General features: G+C 36.9%; 1 protein-coding gene across 1 annotated transcript in view; it reads left to right on the top strand.

Moving 5' to 3' along the window:
- Nucleotides 1-23,154, top strand: part of LOC141317661 (transmembrane protein 104-like) — a 53,202-nt gene extending 30,048 nt beyond the window's left edge. The window contains exons 8-9 of the mRNA XM_073833154.1: nucleotides 16,791-16,884; nucleotides 23,090-23,154. Coding sequence (XP_073689255.1) covers nucleotides 16,791-16,884; nucleotides 23,090-23,154 — 159 coding nt within the window. The remainder of the gene's footprint in view (nucleotides 1-16,790; nucleotides 16,885-23,089) is intronic.
- The last annotated feature ends 877 nt before the right edge of the window (nucleotides 23,155-24,031 follow it).

Below are 24,031 nucleotides of genomic sequence, written 5' to 3'. Positions count from 1 at the left end.
TCCAATTTACACTCCATGTTTTATGACTCATTGCACATTAGTTTTCATAATGAACAGTGTGTATGTAACAGCATGCGCTTAATTCGTTTCATTCTCTTTTCATTTCTTCCCATTTTTCTCCTTTTTAAGTGTTAAGTAGATCACTGCTGTCACTGTTTTATCCTATCATTAAAAAAAAACTATTCCAGCACTTGCCGTTCTAGCGGCACAGCAAACAAAGAGCTATTTTTGAACTCTGGCTCAACAGCTGTCCCTGAGCAATACTATATTTTTAAAGTCCAAGACGGATGACACACAAACCTCTGAAAATATCAGGACTGCGGGACAAGGACACAAAACGGCTAAATAATAGTTATTCCTTTACCACTAAATTAAGCAGTTTTGTCAATTGTGAAGCACTTTGGTAGATCTATTTGGGTTGTCTGAAACTGGTATGTCTAAGGCAGAGTCTTTTTGTTGCTTGTAACTTCAGACAGGCCTGTCTGCCCGGGAAGTGGCGGCTTTGATCAGTAGTAAAGGTCTACACTTTGTAAAACTGCCATTTTTATCTGTCGTGTTCACTCCAAGCTGTTAAGAAGATCAGTAGACTGAGACTTCATCTGCTGCCGATTCATTTCAGTGTCCAGTTTAAAGAGCTTTTTAAAGAACCAGAGTATCTGTTCGTGCTTTAATGGCATCTGACCATTAGGCACGAACACGCGCCTTTTGACCGAAACGTTGTCAAACAAGCACTCGAAAGTTGAAAAGATATACTTGAGTTCAAGTCCAAGACATTGTTGACTCATTTAAGGAACGTATCGAGAGCCTTCAGTGGATCTGCTTATATATGGAAAGGATAATGTGGAGTGAGGCTGTAAATTATATCAAGGACAGAAAGGTGTGGGCTGGTAATTATTCTGAAGGGGAAGCTGGATTAATGGCTGTACATGATCACCTTTATTCTATGGGTCCTTGTTAAATGAGCTCATTTCCTTAACCATCTTAATGGGAGGATCCTTCGTACCAAACGGTCTGCTCATAAGCTACGTTTCTCAGGGAGTCGTGTGATGGTTGTTTAACACAATTAAACTTCTCACTGATCACTGTTTATGCCACAGGAAATTACTTGTTTGCAAAGTCGAGGAACAGTCAAAGCACCCTTATTTTGTAATTTTGTAATTTTATTTTCTCCTAAAGTACACAATTGTAGTCAAGTCAATATTACACAACACTTTCTATTGATCAGTGAATCATGGTTTCCACAAACATTTTGATATTGTGTGACATTGATACTAATAAGTAATGAGTAATGATGGTAAAAATTCAGCTTTGCATCACATGAATACATTTTAACATATACAGTTGAGGTCAAAAGTTTACATACACCTTGCAGAATCTGCAAAATCTTAATTGTTTTACCAAAATAAGAGGGATCATACAAAAAGCATGTTTTGCTTTTTTTATTTAGTACTGACCTGAATAAGATATGTCACATAAAAGACGTTCAAAATAATAGTTGAGTTGCTAAACTTGACCCTGTTCAAAAGTTTACATACACTTGATTTTTAATACTGTGTTGTTACCGGAATGACCCACAGCTGTGTTTTTTGTTTAGCGATAGTTGTTCATGAGTCCCTTGTTTGTCCTGAACAGTTAAACTGCCTGCTGTTCTTCAGAAAAGTCCTTCAGGTCCCAAAAATTTAGTTTTCCAGCATTTTTGTGCATTTGAACCCTTTCCAACAATGACTGTATGATTTTGAGATCCATCTTTTCACACTTAGGACAACTGAGGGACTCATGCAACTATTAGAGAAGGTTCAAAAGCTCACTGATATTTCAGAAGGAAGCCGGGGGTGTAAACTTTTGAAAAGACTGAAGATGTGTTCATTTTTCTTACTTAGCTTAATATCATATTTTTTAAATGTAGTACTGCCCTTCAGAAGCTACAGAAGAAGCTTACATGTTACCCAGAAGACAAAATAAGTTAATTACCTTGATCTTTAAATTCCAAAAGTTTTCACCCCCCAGCTCTTAATACATCGTGATTCCTTCTGGAGCATCAGTGAGCGTTTGAACCTTCTGCAATAGTTGCTCATAAGTCCCTCAGTTGTCCTCATTGTGTAAAGATGGATCTCAAAATCATACAGTCATTGTTGGAAAGGGTACAAATACACAAAAATGCTGAAAAAAACATAGAATTTGTGGGATCTTAAGGATTCTTCTGAAGAACAGCAGGCGGTTTAACTGTTCAGAGCAAACAAGGCACTCAAGAACAACTCACTAAACACACAAACAAAAAACCACAGCTGTGGATCATTCAGGTAACAACACCGTATTAAGAATCAAGCGTATGTAAACTTTTGAAAGTGGTTCAATTCAACTATTATTTTCACTTGTGGACTTTATGTAAACGTCTTTTATGTGAAATATCTTATTCAGGTCAGTACTAAATAAAAAAATAAGATTGACTTTGTATGATCCCTATGATTCTTTAAGAAAGCTGTTAGTGTAGATGGCTCTGCAGGAATAAGACAACGCAGATGGTTTAGTGGATATTGGCGCAGCAGGATGAGGAGTTAGAGCATTGGCCCACCAGGGAAAGAGTCCTCTCCCTAATCCACAGTTGGACCATTGTGCCAGTGCAAACACTGGCTGACCCACAGTCACACTGGCGGTTCTTGCCAAAGCGGGGAAGGAGTTGTCGTGAGGACTATGAAAAGATGTGCCAGATAAACTTAAAGGGAGCGACAGGGAAGTAAATGCAGATAAAACAAACTCAGCCTTGGGTTAAGATCATGATATACCACGCCTGTAGCACACCTGACAGCTCTTTATATCTTCTGTAGGATATGCAAGGATGAGTCTGTCACAATGCTGTAAACATTGCCGTAGTTGATGTCACAGCGACAGCTCTGCTCCCAAATGCTGTTTAGGATCCCACAGCTGTCGCCCCATGTTTTAGTGCATTTCGTTTTGTTATTAGCAGCGTTAGCTGTCGGGAAAATCCCATTGATTGACACCTGAAGACACTGGAATATCATAGAGACTTGGTCCAGTAAGTAACCTAGAACATCTTGACAGCCTTCAAAAGTTTGCATCTAGTCTTCATTCAGATCCTCTTCAGTCTTATTTTGCTGTAGCCCGTTTTTATAACAACTTTAATTTCTGCATGCTTAACTTCAGTCCACTGAACAGCTTGTGTGTTCACCGGGAGTTTCCTGCTGGGTACAATATTGTTCTCGGGTTGGAAAAGCTGGGTATCTGGTCCAAGGACATCGCGGAGTGATGTAATGGTCTTCCTCGGTGGGTGTCAGGACGAGGCTGTACGTGATTTCCATGAAATGAAAATCCACGAGCACAGCCGATCTCTCATTATTAAAACATCCTTGCGTATGTCACCCTGAACACAAGAGCTACTTGCTTGACCTTCATACCTCATGTTTGTTGCCTGAAAGGGGTTCAGAACAATGTTTAGGAGCATTTTAGATTTACAAATATATTTGTAGTACGAGGTTTGAGATGATGGCAGTGGATTTGGATGTTTACTTGAGCTTTACTTTAGTACTTATTTGGTGGAGATTCTCCAGTATTTTTTTAGTATTTCAGTCACAGTCTTAAGCTGTGACCTGTCATTTTCTTTTAAAAATATCATTAAGTCCCCTGACTGCTCTAGACTGGGGAAGGTCTGAATGATATTTTTAAAGAAAATTGCATGAGAATGAAATGACATGAAAATGACAGACTCTTCCCACTCTGTTGCAAGTTATGAATACAAAAACGGTTTTGTGTTTTGTTTTTAAATAATATATTATTTTCAGGTTCAAGTAGAGGTGGGCGATATACACCTAGACATGATTAACCGAAATTTGTCTACGGGTAGAGATTTTGGACCATCGTCTCCAGCGCGGTTATACGCTTATGTGATGTTGCTGTGCTACATAGTCACGAAAACTTATCGTTTGCACTGCGGTTTTAAAATTTGTAAAGCCGTTGAAACGCAATCGGCTGTGAAAAAGAATTAATTTCGCTATAAACGCTATCTGAGAGACACCTGAAGACGGTGCACATAGAGTTATATTTGCCGCTTAATGGGTCTGGAGCGGTTAAATACACACTTGTATGTGTCAAAATGCCCGTCATACGATTCTTCGTAAACGCAGTAATTTAGGTCTTAAGTGAATACAAACAGCTGAGAAAGAAAACATGTGTAACAGTATATTAGATCCGGGCAGCTCTTAAAGTGACAGCAGTCTGATATTCCTTCTGTCTGATATTCATGTTAATCAAACAACAAAACCGAGAAAACTCTAACCGCTCTTAACTAAATTACTTTTGTAGCTTTAATAAGAAGAAATATATATTTAATTGACACAGTGAAGAATAAGCAATGTTGTATACATTTTATTAAATTTATTTAAATGTTTGTTTGTTTTTAAATAACCTGTTCTTTTTTTGCAAGTGCAAGTATAAAAAAACTAAATAGGCTTATAACTAATAGTGTGACTTTTATAACTATGTGTGACTGTTCACAAACTCTTAGTAATTGAGCAATTTGAAGTATGACTATACATTTTTATTACATTTACTCTGTTACTTTACATTATATTCAATTTCTTCTCTTTTAATGTTCTTAATTTTCCCTTCTTTTTTCTTTTCCTTCTCTTCCTTTCTTTGACTTTTAATTTTTCCCTTTCCGGTTTCTTTTCGTTTCCTTTATCTTCCTGGTTTCTTTTCCCTTCCCTTCCCTTCCCTTCCCTTCCCCTTTTTTTTGGTTTCTTTTCATTATCTTTATCTTCCTGGTTTCTTTTCTCTTCCCTTCCCTTCCCTTCCCTTCCTTTCCCTTCCCTTTCTGGTTTCTTTTCATTTCCTTTATCTTCCTGGTTTCTTTTCCCTTCCCGGTTTCCTTTCCTTTGCTTCCCTTCCTGGTTTCATTTCCTTTTCCTTGCTGGTTTCTCTTCCTTTCCTTGCTTTGCTTTCCTGGTTCCCTTCCCGCTATTCTCCCTTTCCTTTCCTTTCCTTTCCTTTCCTTTCCTTTCCTTTCCTTTCCTTTCCTTTCCTTTCCTTTCCTTTCCTTTCCTTTCCTTTCCTTTCCTTTCCTTTCCTTTCCTTTCCTTTCCTTTCCTTTCCTTTCCTTTCCTTTCCTTTCCTTTCCTTTCCCTTCCTGCTATTCTCCCTTTCCTTTCCTTTCCTTTCCCTTCCTGCTATTCTCCCTTTCCTTTCCTTTCCCTTCCCTTCCCTTCCCTTTCTGGTTTCTTTTCATTTCCTTTATCTTCCTGGTTTCTTTTCCCTTCCCGGTTTCCTTTCCTTTGCTTCCCTTCCTGGTTTCATTTCCTTTTCCTTGCTGGTTTCTCTTCCTTTCCTTGCTTTGCTTTCCTGGTTCCCTTCCCGCTATTCTCCCTTTCCTTTCCTTTCCTTTCCTTTCCTTTCCTTTCCTTTCCTTTCCTTTCCTTTCCTTTCCTTTCCTTTCCTTTCCTTTCCTTTCCTTTCCCTTCCTGCTATTCTCCCTTTCCTTTCCTTTCCCTTCCCGCTATTCTCCCTTTCCTTTCCTTTCCCTTCCCGCTTTTCTCCCTTTCCTTTCCTTTCCCTTCCCTTCCCACTTTTCTCCCTTTCCTTTCCCTTTCCTTTCCCTTCTAGGTTTCTTTTCCTTTCCCATTTTTGTTTCATTTTGATTCCTTTCCTTTCTTTTCCTTTCCTTTCTTTTTCTTTTCCTTTCCTTTCCTTTCCTTTCCTTTCCTTTCCTTTCCTTTCCTTTCCTTTCCTTAATGCAGTTAAGCTTAGTTGTTGCGCGTCTGGGTTTCTAACCAACAGGTTGCATATTATAAACCTGCATTTGCAAAGCTTCAGCTGTCTCCGCTGTGACCTTGGTCAAGGCACGTAGCCCTCGCTTGCTCTAGGGGGACTGTCCTTGTGACTTGACATGGTGACGTGGCATGAAAGTTGTGTCCGCCCGATCTTGGCGAGGAACAAGATTTGACTCTATTTCCCTTCCGTTGAACTGGACAAAACAGAAAGCTCTCTGGTTACAAAGGAACTAAGTGCTTTGGTGAACTTGACACAGTATTACAAAGTCATGAGAATTAGATCTGCTCCTCAGTGGCTCCCGCTGTTTTAGAAAGGTTTCGGCTTTGATTCACACCACAGTTGCCAGAGTAATCATGCTGTAAATGACTCTTAACGGACGAATGGTTTCTTTTTAAAAAATATATAGGCGTTATTTTTTTTATGAAAGGCCTTTGGGAGAGAGCTGTTGACCCATGAATGGCGGAGTAATGCAACTGTCCAGCTTTAATGAACACCGCCCGACTCACGACAAGCTCTTCCATAGTGATTTATTGGCTGTGTGACCGTTAGAAATACAGATTGTGTGATATGAATGAGAGCGAGGAGAGTTAAAGCCATTTCAATAGACTTATTGATTATTTTTCCAAGATTTACAAGAACTTTAGCTAGAAAGCTAATTGGTATTTATTAGTCTTCGTTTCAGCTTTTCAAACAGTTAAACATGTTTGTTTGTGCTCAGGCTTACTGAGTAATACACAAGCTTCATGTTTTTGTTAGCAAGCAAAAAGAGAAGAAATTTCCCAACACATCAGTTTATTGTATTTTATTGGTTTTGTCAGTGAAGAAAAGTTCTAAGTGGAAAATGTTGTCATGGGTTGAAACCAAAAGCCAAAGTATGTCTGGGACAAAAAACAGTTTGTGATCTTTTGCCCTTTCCTACTGTCAGATTCAAGCAGACAAAACCAATGACCTCTCCTAAAAATCAGATATACAGCATTGATTTTATGACACTTCCTGTCTTAATATGGAAATCTACTGGGACAAATAAATATTCTTGCTTTCTATCATTGTAAAGATCAATATGCAGAAAGATCGCTCTTGACAGCTTTCAGCTTTCCTGGACTTCTGAGTATATTTGCTGCTTTTTATACCACGTTTGCACATGTGCTTTATTGGATCATCAGAAATGATTGGAGAGAGACTGAATGAGTCAGAACTTGAACCATCATGCCCTCATGGGATCTGAGTGTCTTATGTTGAGCGTGATTTACCCTTGCACCATGATTCTGATGCCTGTAAGTTTCTTGTGCTAATTTTAAGTTCATGTACGACATGGTTTCAGATCATGCCGTGCGTGACTTTGGATTGATCATTTACGGTTATTTCATTGCACATCCTTAGGAGTTTTTATCAGATATTTTTGATGTGACAAACAAAAACACAGCCTGCCCTCACTTCCAGAATAAAAATGTTCTGATCATTTACTCATCCCCCCATGTCATCCAAGATGTTCATGTCTTTCTTTCTTCAGTCGAATAGTGGAGTTTCTCCATATAGTGGACTTCAATGGGGATCAGCGGGTTGAATGTCCAAATTGCAGTTTCAATGCAGCTTCAAAGAGCTCTACAAGATCCCAGCTGAGGAGTAAGGGTCTTATCTAGTGAAACGATAGGTCATTTTCTAAAAAACAATGTAAATTTATGCACTTGTTAGCCAGAAATGTCTTGCACTAGCTCTGCGATACTTCCCACATTCGTGTAGAGCCCTTTGAAGCTTATTGAAACTGCAATTTGGACCTTCAACCTCTTGATCCCCCTTGAAGTCCACCATATGGAGAAAAACCCTGCATGTTTTCCTCAAAAACCTTATTTTCTTTTTGACTGAAGAAAGAAAGAAAGACAAGAACATCTTGGATGACATGGGGAAGTAAATTATCAGGAAAATTTTATTGTCGAAGTGAACTAATCCTTGAACTCCTTTTCTTGTTGAAGGATGGCTCAAGCTGCGGTTGCACTCAGATTTTTAGTTTGCTTTCTTTAATGCATTTGTTTTGATCCATTTATTCATTAATTGAGCTCTTAATTGTGACTGCTTATTGCAGCCCATTCTGGAGGTTAATGATGCCGCCTGACAGATACAGTGAGCTGAAAAAAGCTCAATTACAGAGTCATTATTGGCTCACAGTTTTTACCCAGGCTTCGTAGCAGGTTTGTTCTGCCTGGTGTAGGTTTTATTAGTTTTGCACTGATGGCTTTAAAACTGAACTACAAGACTCTATAAGTTCGGGTAGTGTAGCATATACAGTGGTGGCCAAAATTATTAGAACACAGCTAAGTAGTATTTTCGGCAGCTAAGTCAGTTATTTCTTTCTTTTGCTGTAGTGTGCAAGTAGGACATATCAGTTTACATTTCCAAACATTCATTTCGCCATCAATTGTAATGATCCAGTGAGATTTTTGTTTGCACAAGGAGTCTGACAACAGCCAGTGCTCCACACAGAGATCTGATCTCATCATCCAGTTTGTCTGAAATAACCGAAACCAAAAGAACTGTGGCAACGTCTCCAAGATGCTTTAAGAAACCTCCCTGCAAAGCCACGGTACTGTATACGCTTCTGTAAAAATGCTGTAAAATGAGGATGCTGTCACAGATGTTATAAATAGATTTTCTTTATCAATTCACTTCTAGTAACCAAATTAAATCAACATTTGGAGTGACCATCCTTTGCATTTAAAGCAGCTTTTGCCCTAGGTGCACTTGCACATAGTTTTTCAGCTAGCTTTGCAGGTAGGTTTCTTGAAGCACCTTGGAGACGTTGCCACAGTTCTTCTAGATTTAGTTTGTCTTGGTTTGTTTTGTATCTTTATGTTATTCCAGACAGACTGAATGAATGATATTGAGATCAGATCTCTGTGTGAAGCACTGGCTGTTGTCGGACTCCTTGTGCAAACAAAAACCTCACTGGATTATTACAGTTCATGGCAAAGTGAATGCTTGGAAATGTGAACTGATATTTCCTACTGACACACTACAGCAAAAAAATGTAAATACCTATCTTAAAGCCATTTTAGCTGGTGAAAATACTAGTGTTCCAATAATTTTGGCCACCGCTGTACTTGTGTCGTAGTTTGATGTTATTAAGTTTGTTTGAGAATGCTTCTGTTTTGAGTGTAAATGAAATATTCTCTGTCTGCTCTGTTAGCTGATGATGTAGTAGCAGTGTATCTGCTTTCCATTTGTTGATCCTGTCTGGAATGTCTAACAAAGATTAGCAGTGGAGACAAATGCCACTGGGATCTTGACACTGTGGGGATTGGAAGTTTAATCCCTGCTTTGCATGTTGCTATCAGTTGAGTTATAATCCTACATTCTGTGCTGCCACATGGGCCTTCCTAGCCACAAATGCCCACTAGAGCCATTCACACTTGGTGCATCTGAAGTTGAGGGAGTAATCCGGAAGAAAACCATACTAGGGTTACTCACTACACACTTTAAATAGTTGACAAGTGCTATATATATTGGGCGTAAAAGTGAGGTAGTTTTAAAAATTGTTTGTAAGTCATCATGGTAATATTTCACTTGCTCAGTTATTTGTTATCCTGAATTTGATGTCTTGTGCCCGTGACAGTGTCAGCATCCCCTGGTGCCAAATAACGGTCATCGACTGTGGGTTTCATTTCACTCGTATTGATGCGATAAGTCAAGTCCTGCCTTTCCGTCAAGCTATTCACCTTTGCATTTTCTCATTTAATTTTTTTTGGCTTATCTCATTTCCGTCAAGTGTTGGGTTTAGATGAGCTCAGTATTGCTGAATTTGTTATCTGATATTGCTTTAGGAACATTACAGTCACCCAAACAGAAGATATCCAAATCGGTCAGAATGCCCCAGTGACCACAATTTTTGGCCTGCAAAAGAAGGACGAAATTAGCATGGAAATTGACTCGGTGTTTACCCAGCAACAACTTGTCTATTGTGAAAGATAAAATATATTAAGAACAGCATTAAATGTGCATATTGCCTTTGAAGGAAGATTTAACAAATATTAGATATTCCGCAAGGCAGATTGTACAAAATGTGCAGTATACAGTTTTTCCCACAATGCACTGGCAAGTAATATCAGCCACATTTTCTTTGGTGCATTATTTCTTTAGTTTAGATTTTTCTTTTAGACTTATGACTTTATGACTTTTTCATAATTAAAAAATTCTACTCACTCTATTACAGAAACATAATCAACTCTATATTTACTATTTTACATTCCCGTTGAATGATCTGTTTTTTCCTGAAATTATTATTGAGTAAATAAATAATATTACTAAATCTGCAAAACGATTAGTCCCGATTAAACGATTCAAAATAAAAGTTTGTTTGCATACTATTTGTGTGTATTCATTATGTGTATATACATATAAAAAAATATATATTTTTATGTATCGTATGTATTTGTATCTAAACTCTTGTATATCATTTATATTATATATAACTATAAATATTTTACATAAATCTAACATATTTTTCCTTTATATATACATGTGTGTGTATTTACATACACATAATAAATATACACAGTACACACAAATAGTATGCAAACAAACTATTTTAATATATTTAATATATAATATTAATATAAGTATCTCAATATTTTTTCAGTTCAATGCAACAGTATCAGATTTAATTTATTTATCAGATTTTTTTGTTGCTGTTAATTATTTATTAATTATATATTATTTAAATAATCATATATACAATATAAACTACAATTGAAATATACTATTATAAATTACTAATATTACTCAAAATAATTTTATAATATAAATTTTATGTTTTATTTTTTTTTGCATATTTTGCTTGGCCAGAGGGTGTCAGTCTTATTTTGTCAACCACTGTGATTTTGTTTTTAAATTAAGCTATTGATTAAAATGTTTGTAAAACTTTAACCCTAAGCATAAACCATAGTAATAGAGAGCTTTCCTTAACAAGCAGTGCTAACACTTCCATGGCTTGTGTTTCATGTGTGGTTATTTTACACTATTAGTGTGTTAATGAGCTCTGTGTTCTGATAACAAGTAGAGTATGTCACAGTGCCTCTCTGTCTCTCTCCGTGTCATGTCTGAGTCACCAAGCACCCCGCAGCTCTTGCTTGTTCTCCTTCCCCTGATGCCCTCTCTGCCTGGCCCTGTCCCTCCATTTCTCCCCTCACCCCTTATCCATTGCCAGACTTCCTTCCTGTTGTCCTTTCCTGGCACGCGTTGTGCACCCGCGTGCCAATGTTGCACCATTTTCACTATCAGCATCGGCAACACTCTAGAATGGGACAGGCAATGGAAATCCGTTACTATCGCTTTGCCCTCCTGGCATGTGTGGACGAGCTCCTGTCAAGTGTCCAACCTTTCTGCCAGCGTCCCTTTTCAAATCGGAAACTGCGGCATATGTTATAAGTCAGGCTTCAGATGAAGAGCTACAGCGGGGCCTTGCCATCAGAGCTGAGATTGGTTATCTTAGACATTGCCTCCCATAAAAAACTGAGCTGTTTTACAGGGGTTATGTTTTCAGTTTCATTTTGTGTTGACGTGAGATTGCATTTGGTATTTTATGGCCATTCTGGAATGTAGGAGTTCTGCTCAGAAGTAAATGGTTGTGGGTGTTTCCGACCATCGTTGAATGGTGGGGTTGGTTGTATATTTTTGTGTGGTGGGAGTGATGCAGGCATGCACTTTGAGATAACTCATGCTGACAGCAATGCATTATGGGAATTCATCAAGGTGGATTTCTTCGACTGAATGTGGAGATGCCTATTTTTTGTATTATTCACTTGCTCTGGGGCCTTTTATGTGCTTTGTGTAAATAATAACTTGCCGTAGGGAATCATAGCGTGCCGATATAAAGCCATATCGCATGGCTACGAGAATGATATTGTGTTTATGCAACAGTTCAACGGCACAATTGTAATAAATACTTAAGAAACTTTTGTGCAACTATTTTCTTCCACCACGGATTCAAATGTCAGTTTGACAGCTGAGCCCAAGCCTCTGTTACTAATTCAAAAACGTCAGTTTAGATCTAGTAACGAAGGAATGTTAAGTTGCTTAATTAAAAGCTCATTGTATTTCTGTATTAAATACTCATTATATTATGTAGAATATTATGAGAGAGAAATGGACTGAGCAAGTGCGATTACCTGCATCTGATACAGCATTCATTCTTTAGCTCAATCTCATATTCACAATGAATGTCCGCTGAGGAAAGCTATATCTTTGTCGTATTATCATTTCATTTCATTTGTTAAGGGTGATTTCCGATGACAGTGCTGCTCAGTCCATTTGTTGGCTGTGTCTTACAAGGTGTTGTTGAAAGGGAAAATAACTTCCTTGTTACAACCCTGTTTGAGTCTCTTTTAATATAAAAGTCTTTAATGCTGAATCACTCATAAAAACATCCTCTTTTCGCCATCTGGTGGCAGAATAATAACTAAATCACCATCACGAACATACTGTTTTATTAAAAACTACTATTTATATGTAATTATTTACTGAATAATAATATTTAATAAACAACAACAGCCATCATAAATGTTTCTAGGCAATTCAGTCAAAAGTACAAAGGCAGCGCTCTGATATTCATTAATGTTACATAAATACAATCGGCCAAAACTGTTTCCTCTGGAACAAATAATAGATTAATAAGACAAAGACTGGCTGTTAGATTTACCCAAAACAAATTATATATTATTTTTAACCTCTATAGAGACATCAGAGTCAGTGGCAAATTACAGAAGTTCTGGCCAAGGTTAGGGTTTCTCAGCGGGTTCATGAGCTCACGTCTCTGAAATCATTGAAGCAAATTTTTATATTTGCGTTATATTTATTAACAAACCACATTATTATATATTCTAGTATTGTCTTGCCTAAAAAACATCTTAAAACCACATTCCATGACACAAAATTATATATATATATAATATATATATATATATATATAATCGCTATGAAAAATACAGCAAGCGGAGTGATACAAACAGTGAAACGGTTGGAGTTCTGATATCACTAGAATGTCGTACTCCTCTCAGCCTATCAGATTTAAGATCCGGAAAGAACTGTTGTATAAATGAGCAATATCACACGAATGGATGTGAGATATGGCTGTATATTGGCACTGCTGTGAATCGGCTGTAGGTATTGCCACGTCTACGAGTGTGATATTGTGTTTATACAACAATTCTATGGCTCAAAGGTGTAAATACATAAGAAACAACAATGGAGTGTCTTTAAAAACCCTCTTTTGTGCAGAACTACTTCCTTCCGCCACAAATTCAAATCTAAAGTTGACAGTTTAACAGCTGAGCCCAAGCCTCCGTTACTAATTCGTAAACGTCAATTTAGAACTAGTAACGAAGAAACATTGAGTTGCTGCATTAAATGCTTACTGTGTTATGTGTGGTTGAGTTTTAATGAGAAAGAGATGGACTGAGCAATCGTGATTACTTGCATCTGATACAGCATTCATTCTTCATGTTCACGATGAAGCATTAGTTTGAATGTCCACTGAGGAAGCGTTATCTTTGTCGTAACATTAATATCCTTTTATCTGTTAAGGGTGAATACTGAAGACTGTTCAGTGCATTTGTTTGGTGCATCAAGCTGTTGTTGAAACGAAAAATAACAGTTTCTAACCACATTCATTTTTCAGTATAAAAGTCTTTACTGCTGATTGTTAACTCTTTTCGCCATCTAATGGCAGAACAATGTAACTAAAATCACCATCACAAACACTGTTTATCAAAACTAAACACCTTTAAATACTACTATTATTTATATAAAATACAGTAATACTACTATTTTTATATAAAATGTTATTTATTGAATAATAATCTAATAATCAGTGTTTCCCCTAGGTTTCCAGTGTTGGGGGGGGGGCTTAGGGGGTTGGGTGCCGGTAGCCAACGTTACTTTTTTTTTCCCGGTACTTTACCCTACTTTGTGAAATAACGAAAACATTATTATAGACTTATTCAGTGGAAAAATAAGTCCAAAACTCTCTATTTTAACATTTTGAACAATAGGACTCTACCAACTTTTGCTTTTTTTTTTTTTTTAATTCTTGTGTGTATTATTTTTTCTCATAATCAAATTAAAAGTATAAACATTTATTTATTTTTAATCAAATGAAAAATAAACCCTTTTAATTTTTGGCAAACAAACAGAGGTTTACTGTTAAAATCAATAAATAATAATAATTTAACATTTAAATAATAATTGTAGTATTTTTTTCTACAATTAAGTGGTTAATCTTGTTATTTATTTTTATCATATATATTGTTTCATGTCAATTATTTAAATAGGAATATATAAACAACTACATTATACTGTACAAAAGTAATACAAGACTAATGTTCTGTTACATGTTACTTTTATTTTGACAGGTTGCCTTGAAGTTTCTGTGTGTGTACATGTGTGTACATGTTATGATGCTAGTTTTCTCAAATGAAACGGTAAAAGTGACACTCACAGCAGCTTTGGATATTGAGTTTATCTGTTCATGCGAGATGCAAATGCCCAAAATTAGCGGGAGCGTCACGTGTGCTTCAGTATATGCGTGTAGTAAAAGCGCGTCTCCACCATTCATACATACAGAGGCAAACGGAGCATGCAGGATTCATATTGAAACGGTCTTTTTGCATTTCAGTTTTCACAGACACTAGTCCATATCGCGATTTGAATGAAGTAACAGACCAACTTTTGATTTATTAATCCAAAAATCGACGAATTTACGTGGCATTTCGCGCTATAGTAGATTCGGTTTTTATGAATGGAGTCCGCGATCCCGTCTGTGTTTTCGCAGATGAGACATTGTAAACACGCGATCATGTAAAGACAGAAATGACATGCCTTCGTGTAAATAAGATAAATAACACAAGGCAATTTAGTTTGTTTAATAAAAGAACAATGTATAGCCCTGTTCTATAGGAAAGATAACCTTAATGACTTCTATTGTGATCTGACGCTATATCAAAAATAAAATGAACTTGACATTCAAGGGGGGCGGGGGGTGCCGTTGGGGGGGCGGGGCGCCCCCCTAAGATAATGGTAGGGGAAACACTGATAATATTTAATAAACAACAACAGCCATCTTAAAAGTTGCTAGGCAGTTCAGTCAAATGTACACAGGCAGCACTTTGACATACAGCATTAATTTACATAAACATGATGAGATTTTGCCAAAACTATTTCCTCTGGAACAAATAATAGTTTATTGAGACCAAAGACTACCCGTTAGATTTACCCAAAACAAATTAGATCTCATTTTTAACCACTGTAGAGGCATCAGAGCCAGAAGATTCATGAGCACTGAAATGTCACTAACACCCTGGAGCTTACATGTCCGAAAACATTGAAGCAAATTTTCAAATAGATGTTATCTTTATTAGCAAACTGCATATTTGAACTATAAACAAGTACATTCTCGCCCAAAAAACCTCTTAAAACTACATTCTGTGAGACAAAAACAGTAATATTTATAAAGTTATAGTGGATTTGGCTGTCCGCCATGACACTCGCTCTAAGAAGTACCACAAGCAGACTGATAAAATTACAAACAGGCTGTTAGTGTTTTGATATCACTCTAATATCGCATCTTTTCAGCTAATCCGATTCAAGAACTGTTTTATAAAAATGTATATAACGTGCATAAATCTAGGCAATGCGCTGCCAGTTTCAGAGCCAAATTGAAATGGTAAAAAGAACCCATCTGTTCCTCTCCTCAGTGTCTCTCCTCAATTATCATTTGAGTCCAAACCATTTCCTGGTAACTGTTTAACTTTTGCCATATTGCTTCCCATTACAACCCTTAATAGGAACGGCACATGAATTTAGAGACTTCTGCTCTTTTGTCTTGTCCCTACAGGGTTTTAGCTTTTGTCAGCCTCTCTGTCAGCTCTTTTATCAGGGAAGACATTCAGGCATCATGATTGACTGTTATCTCACCCTCATCCTATCTGACTATACAAAAACCAAGACACTCCTCACCTCTCCAGATAAAGTATGAATAGTGTCATGATGATTTACAATTCACTCTTTAATGAGAGACATCCATCAATATTGTGGAGTGTATTAAAGTAGAACAAACTGTGGTAGATGAGCTCTGTTTTAGCCATAAATCTACCAGCTCAACAAGACATCAAATTGAACCCATTTACTTAAATTCACATTCCTGGTCTAATTGTGAATGAAAAGGGAAATATCTTTATTCAGCTCTGTTGGAAAACATATCTGTATGCTGGTGGCCTGAAAACCAAATCATCACATGCAAAATAGTGAGTCAGAGCTTTTGTAACGTACCAATAGACGCCAGCTGAATCAGATTAGAGATTACTTTCAAGAAAATAGTACCACTGTGGTAAACAAGTCAGCAATATTACAAATGTACTTTAGTTTCTTGCTTTTAAGAGTGATTGTTTTTAATAGAAATGGAAAATTAAATCTAAAAATAGAATAGAACAGAATTTGAAATTTTTAAAAACACAAAAGTTTTAATAGTGAAGTAGCTGTGAGGGACATTCAGAGTAAATGCTTTGCTTGCATGGTCATGCACTGTAGGACTGAGAGGTCCTGTCTATTGAGATGCTAAATTCTCTAATATACATATCAAAGAGTGTTGCGTCAACACTTAACCCAAAGCAGTTCATTAGATGTGAGTCATGAATCTATGTGCCTGCACACACAAGTGCATTAAAAAGTAATTATGTGTGTAGCATGAGAGTCAGAAGCAGACCCACACAGAATCTGCTTCCATAAAGCACAGATTTCCATACAGTTGGAACAGCCATCATTCATGAAGTTCTGTGTGTCAGTGCCACATGTATACACTTCATTTGTGGCTGAAATGGGCGCCAAGTTTGGTGGTTATTTAGGTCAAAATACCACAGAATGTTTACTGAGATCTGTCTTGGTATCCTACTTGCAGCACACTGCTATTACTCAAACTGTTTTTTGCTTTCATTGACTTGCTTTCTGTATTTTTTATTTCATTTCAGGCTACCTTCACACTGTTGTTGGGGCCCTTCACCTTTTTCAATGCGCAGAAGACCAAATACCTCCAGATCCTTACCTCTCTAATGAGATGGATTGGTAAGTTGTTTAATATTTTATTATTTTATTTAAAAAAAAAATTGATTTATTTTAAATTTATTTTAGATTTTGACTTATGGGTGATATTTATTTAGTTAATATATGTGACCCTGGACCACAAAACCAGTCTTAAGTAGCATGGGTATATTTGTAGCAATAGCCAACAATACATTGTATGGGACAAAATGATCATTTTTTCTTTTATGCCAAAAATCATTAGGATATTAAGTAAAGATGATGTTCCATGAAGATATTTTGAACATTTTCTACCGTACATTTTTTTTTTTTTTTTTTTGTGAATTCATGTCCCAGTCATATTTTCTTGGTTAAACATTACTTACACTATCAGACAAAGAAAAAAAAATTGTGTTGTAACAATGTAATCAATATTCTATGGAAGCCCACTTTTTATCTCACAGAATCATGAAATCTGTAGAATTGTGATATGAACTCACAGTTGAGTAACAAAGTAAGAATTGCAAGATAAAAGCTCACAATTCTGACTTTTTTCTTGCAAATGCGAGTTTATATCTCACAATTTAGACTTTATTCTCTTGCAGTTCTGTCTTTTTCTCAGAATTTGGATATAAAATTGTGAAATTGAGCGGAAAAAATACTGATCAGAATTGTGATTTATTTATTTAAAAAAATATATATATTTTTGACTCAAGACAAAAAGTCAGAATTTTGAGAGTCTTAATTTCCTTTTTTTCTTATTGTTTATTCAATGGTGTAAACAGGCTTCCATAATATTCTGTTTATTAAAGCCAAGTGTGAATCTCACAAAGTTAGTGTTTAAGTATTTTACATTTATTCCGAAATTATAACTCTAGGCAGTAACAATTTAAACAATATATTTTATTTGTGAACTTTATGTTCAGCTATACTTTTTAATTGCTAGCTTTTAACTATGTTTACAATTTTGGGATCAAAGCTTGGTAAATATTGGTCACAGACTTGGAGATTTACCTTGAATTTTACTAAGGTAAATACTCACTAAAAACTCCCACAGATCATGTTTTTAGACAATTTCAAGTCTTATTTTGACGCAACAATGTGGTTATATATTTTTTTTAAATGAACGCTATTATATTGTTCATTCAAACTGATTCGCAAACGCAAAACACGCACAAACACAAGAGCTGGGATTTATCCATAGACTGTAAAAAATATGTACGTAGTATCCGTGACGTCACCCGTAGGATTCTGAAGCGCTAATTTGAAGCTCATAGTGGGCGGGATTCGGCCGCGCCATCTTGGAATCGCGTCATCGCGCGTCACTCCCGGATGATTAAAAATGGGCAAAAAGGCGGGATGTGGGTGGAGCTGGTTGCTGAAACCACGCCCGCCTAGAGCGACAGTGGTGACAGCAGCGGCAATCCCCCTGTCACTCAAGTGGCCACGCCCTTAATTATGCTGAACTTTAAGGCTTAATATAACTTAAACCGATGAGTTATAAAAAAATTCACCCCCCTCACAGTTGACATGAAGGGCAAAACTAGCTATATAGACCAAAACCATTTTTTGAACCAGGCTGTAAACATACTTTTTTCTGCTGTAAAGTTGGGCATTTTAACATGGAGTGTCAATGGGATTGACTCCCTTTTGCAGCCAGCCTCAAGCGGCCAGTCGATGAATTGCAGTTTTCAGTCACTTCCGTGTTGGTTTCACGAGGGAGACTGGAAGGTTGCCCCTTGGATTTATCGCATGAACCAATCACAGCCAAACATATCCAATCATATCCTCCCCTCAAGTGACTTTCCCCCATTCATTCTCAATTACCCCCTAACAAACCCACGGCACGCTTTAGGGTGTCTTTTAAAACTCAATTGGCTCGGGGGGGGGGTGAGAGAGACTAACTTTACCTGCTGGTGTCGCTGTTAGACATTGTTTCGTTTAGGGGTGTGCGATATGACGATTTTTGATCGTGGACGATTAAAATGTCTCCACGATCTGCTTTTGAATAAATATCGTAGTATCGTGCTACAGTGTGCCTCCGTCTTAATATACTGTACATTCACTCACGGGACACTGCACTTATTCATATTCGCGATCACAAAAGTACATTATTTGAATGTGCTTCAAAGTCTTGCCGGTAAAATAACGCCATTTGGTCCGCGCGCTGTTCTGGCATGCGCTTCATGAGCGCGTAAACCTGAAGCACGTGCGCTAAAAGCCTGTCAGACAGCACCTGATTACTAAACTGAGCTATCTTTGGCGTTTAATTTGCGTATACTATCAAAAACACGCAAGGATTACATATAAGCACAGTTGGTTGTCTAAAGTGAAAGTAAACAGTTAAGAGAAAAACGGATGCGCGCCTGAATAGATGCGTGCAGCTCTGCGACAGAGCTAAACATGCTGCCGATTGTCATTAAAGGGACAGTACATCCAAAAATGTTGTCACTCACAAGTCCTAAATCTCTATTTATTTTTTTTCTTGTGCTTAACACAAAAGAAGATATTTTGAAGAATGTGGGTAACAGTAGCTGCTCCCCACTGACTTAAAATAAATAAATAAAATATATGGAAGTAACTGGGGACCCAGCAACTGTTTGGTTACCCACATTATTCAAAATAAGTTTTATGTTCAGCATGTTTTATGCTTTAAAAAAATGCGAGAGTGAGTAAATGATGACAGAATTGTCATTTTTGGGTGAAGATACGCTAATAAAACAAAACACAAAGGAAAATCATTCACTGCTCTTGACTGAAGAACTTCAATACAGTTGCTTTAAATGTTGCTTCTATGTATAATTTATGTATATAATTTATATAGTGTTTTATTTTTATATTTGTTAATTAAATTTCTTGAATGCTACTGATAAATACACCGACTGTACCTGAAAATTAAAGCACTGTTTGTTTTATTTAGTATAGTATGTGTATTTGTAACATGTAGCTTATCTTTGTTCTTATTTTTTAAAAACAAAGAAAATAATGACAAAGATTTTTTTTGTCTTCGCCCACTTTGGCTTAAATATCTGCCATTCTTTTTATTTTATATTTTGTTACCTTGTAAGGTTTTGGTTTTAAAATAGAAAAATTAATTTGGCTGTACTACTCAGACAACTTGTAAAAAAGTAAAACCAACATGACAAAGAATCGTGATAAAATCGTGAATCGTGATATTTCTTGAAAAAATCGTGATATGATATTTTTACCAAATCGCCCACCCCTAGTTTCGTTAGAAAAACAGGTGATTTATACACTTACTGTTATATAATGTTACAAACTTTTTCTCATCCAGTATTTTGAGGAGACACTCCCTTCCTCCCTTGCCTCCTCATAGGAAATGCTCCCGATATATAGTGGTTTGCAAATGTTTCTGCAAGTAACTTGGTTTTGTAAAAGCTTTAAAAATATATGTACAATATAAGTGCATTAAGTAATTTTTTAACTTCACCATTAACCTTTTTTATTTTCTTACTTTATGCATCTTAAAGGTATTCCATCATGGTTAGTACATTGTTCCCCTCCTCTGCAGTGTAGCCAGGGTCTGTCAATCATAAATGCGTCCCGCTCCATGTCTCCGCCTTCTGTCTCCCTCATACTTCAGCCTGACAGGCTAGACAGGCCGTCTCAGGCGTGATTGGGCAGTCACTTACCAGACGACAGGCCCAAAATAAAACCGCCCATCCTCACCCGCCGCTCAAATCACAGCCGCACCGAATCGTGGCTTCTGCTTCCATGTGCACTCAGTGGTGAATGAACGTGCATGATGGACAAAAACACATATTCTTGTGTGCACATTTGCAGTGCTTTAAAAAAACAACTATACGACCTTTTGCTCACCTTTCTCTGCTCTTCGTCTCATTGATCATCAATGAGATGTGAATGAGAGTCATCGGAGGTTGAATATGTTTTCTAACAGCTCCACAGGCGCTAAGAAGGCAAAAAACGGAGGTAGTTCTAGCTGTGTAGGTTTCGATAACGCTGAGTGGTGGAAAGTGATGCAGTTTTGTCTAGCAATGACTCAATTTATGTATCAAGAAATGTATAGACACACTACGGAAATCTGCTGATTAGCATATGCACCCATATTTCAGCCATCTGTGTTTTAATGCACTGGCCATTTAAGGGCACTATAACCTAAGGGGGGTGAAACAGCACATCCTGCTTGCTTCAGCAACATATACTGCTGAATGCAGGTGATGAACTTCACAGCAGTGTTGTTATTTCTCTATTCCTGCGCTGTTAGCCGTGTGAATCAATACGGGGTCATTTGCATCATGTATGTATTATGTATGATCCCACTCGATCGTGAAAGACATTACTGGTCTAGCTGCTCGCTGTTTGCTTTGTATTGTTTTTTCTTTTTGCGGAAATACATCACTGGTGCCCTGCAGCAAAGTGGCCATCTTTTTGTATGTGTGCTGCGCTTATCTTTCTCTGTTGCTGTTTTTTTTCCTTCCTCCATTCTGAATCTCCAGAGAGCTAAAGTAATTATTTGATACTGCATTCTTCTCATTTTTAGTCTACGGTATGATTTAGAGCCGTTCAGATCTAGAACTAGGATATTAAGGAGTCCTTAAAGTATTCAGACGTTAAAGTATTCAAAGTTCACTTTTCAAAAAAAAAAAAACCTAAACTTTGATTTATTCTGTGAGGAATTTAAATTCTGTAGTAAAAACTCCTTTTATAACTTCAGTTGTCATCAAAATTATTGTATTTTATTTTAAGCAAAATTGGTCTTAATTCAAGTATCAAATTCTGTCAAGCAATTGTGAAAACATTAAAAAGTAAACTTTTACAAGGTTATTCAAATATTCTTGTTTTCCATGTGTACTTATTAATCTTTCTTTTGAGGCAGGACTAAATTAATTCACAGGTGAAACAAGCCAAATAAATAAAGAAAATCTTGTCTAGGCTTTAGATTGAATTGAATTTTTAATGTGATCCAGCAATAGTCCAAGGGTTTTAGTTCCTTTTATATAGCTATTATTAACACAAACATTGGTACATTAAATATGCAGCGTGATCCAACAATCTCAATCTAATTATTAATAAAAACAGCCTCATCTATGTTAATGGAATTATAAGTTAAAATAACTACTTTACTATAGATTGAGACACTGATATTTGTCCCTGAGGAGAAAAACAGGTAGCTAAATCTAATATAAAGTATGTGATTAGTTGGTCGAATATTTCTGCAAAGACATTATTATGACCCACATTTGCATTGAATATAAAGTGGCTTTTTTATTTTGCGAACAGTCATGAAATTTTACAGGAAAATCACACTGATATGTTGAATACTTGCATTCTGTGGACAGATAATTTGGTATGATAATGGGATATTTCTTGTCCATTTAATGTATTTCATAATTGATCTAGTAATAACAAGGAGAATGGACTCAAGCGGTCATCCCAAAACAAACCCCTATCTGAGAGATACGAGACACTTTCAAGATCTTGCCATTCGTTTAAGGTTTATTTTGACCAGCTGACTGAGATTTCATCATTATGTCATGTATATGGGCCATTTTACAGAATTGATCCAAATTAGAGTTGGAAATGCCTTGGAAAAAAAAAAAGGATTTTTCCACAAATTTTGGATGTATGCAAATTGTATAACATTTCTAGTAATTGTGCAGTTAATTCTCATTGTATTTTCAGAAAGCATTAGAATGTTTGTCACTACCGAAACAGTAGTAATAATTTGTTTTCTTAATTTGTTGTCGTTTTTTTCTGTTTGCATGTGTTTTCTTAAGTTGCAGCGCGTTGAGCTCTCTCGGCCACCGTAGGTTAGGGTTTGAGACAACCACCTCCCAATTGAAAGTACCCAATAAATGATGATTTTATATATATTAAGCTTACTGATATTTTAAACATTATTGTGGATTTCAATAGATAATAGAAGAATCTTAGTAAACATCTAAGATTTGAATGCTTGTACGCTTTTTAAATGTTTTTTTTTTTTTTGGGTTGTGGGACAGCAGTTTGCAGCAATTCTGTAGAATGGCCCATATACAAACCAAGTAATTATACAGTATATAGTGCCAAAACCAAAACTTCCTTCAACATTCTTCCACATTTTTCTCTATACCAATACATTAGTGCAGCAGCTCTTCTAAGTTTTTGAATTTGAACCAAACATGAACTTCTCATTGCCAATAGGTTGACCAGTCGCCTATCATCTCTTTCCCTCTTTCCATTCGCCTTTCCAGTCTTGTGCTTTTTTCCCATGATCCTCTCCTCTCAGTCATTACTCACAGCAGACAGCAGGACAAGCGGGCACGTCCCTTCTGTGCCTCCGCTCACCCATAATGCACAGGAGAGACCGTTCCTGCTCCTGTGTCACACGAGATGTGGTAAGTAGGGTTCGGTTCAGTTGGCATCAGGGGAGCCACTTTGTGTTTTAGCCTTGATGCCATCTACTGCCCGCACCGTCAGAACGACCACAGCAGCTTTATACTCAAGTTAATACTGCTTCCTGTGTGTTGTTACTCACAAACCCCAAGCCATAGACTCTCAATCGCAACTTGTATGAAATTCATGAAGCGCCTTGTTTACCAGGAACACGGATGTGATGTGGCATCTTGTATGCAAAGCTATGCGTCTTCACATGCATTATTTAAAGGCAGTTTTATTGTGGGGGTAATTTAAATGGGAAGGATCACCTCCTCTCAGCGCTGAAGTAGAGAACATTTATCAGCTTTTGACGGGGAGAGCGAAATGAGTCAGTGAGGTTGCCGCTTTAATTCATATTTAGTGGGAACGTTGAGGAACGGACAAAGAGTGTGTGATTACTCACTAGAGATTAATGACTGCATGTTGCATTGCTGTGCTGGGCTACCGAACGCTCCTCAGAGACTGTATTACTGTTAATGGTGCAGGAACAACATGCGCAATACTCAAAATCTGTTGTTAAGGTTGAAAACATCATTTGCATCATTATATACGATCCTATAGCTGAAACAGTGGAGCGCTAACAAGCTCATGGGTCTGTTGCTCAAGCAGGGGTGCAGCTTGAATGCAAACTAAGTTGCTTTAGATAAAAGCGTATGCAAAATACATAAATGTAAATGTAATGCAAGGAAATGTGTGCATATATAAAGGTGACTTGCAATAGATGCAGAGCATAGAATTAGGTGTAGATGTGCAGACTTCAAGCCTTGTAGGGGTATCCGTGTGCATGCATGAA

The sequence above is a fragment of the Garra rufa genome, chromosome 1 (assembly GCF_049309525.1).
Source record: "Garra rufa chromosome 1, GarRuf1.0, whole genome shotgun sequence".
Lineage (NCBI taxonomy): Eukaryota > Metazoa > Chordata > Actinopteri > Cypriniformes > Cyprinidae > Garra > Garra rufa.
Note: the sequence above shows the minus strand (reverse complement) of the source record. Positions and strands in the feature narration are given on the sequence as shown.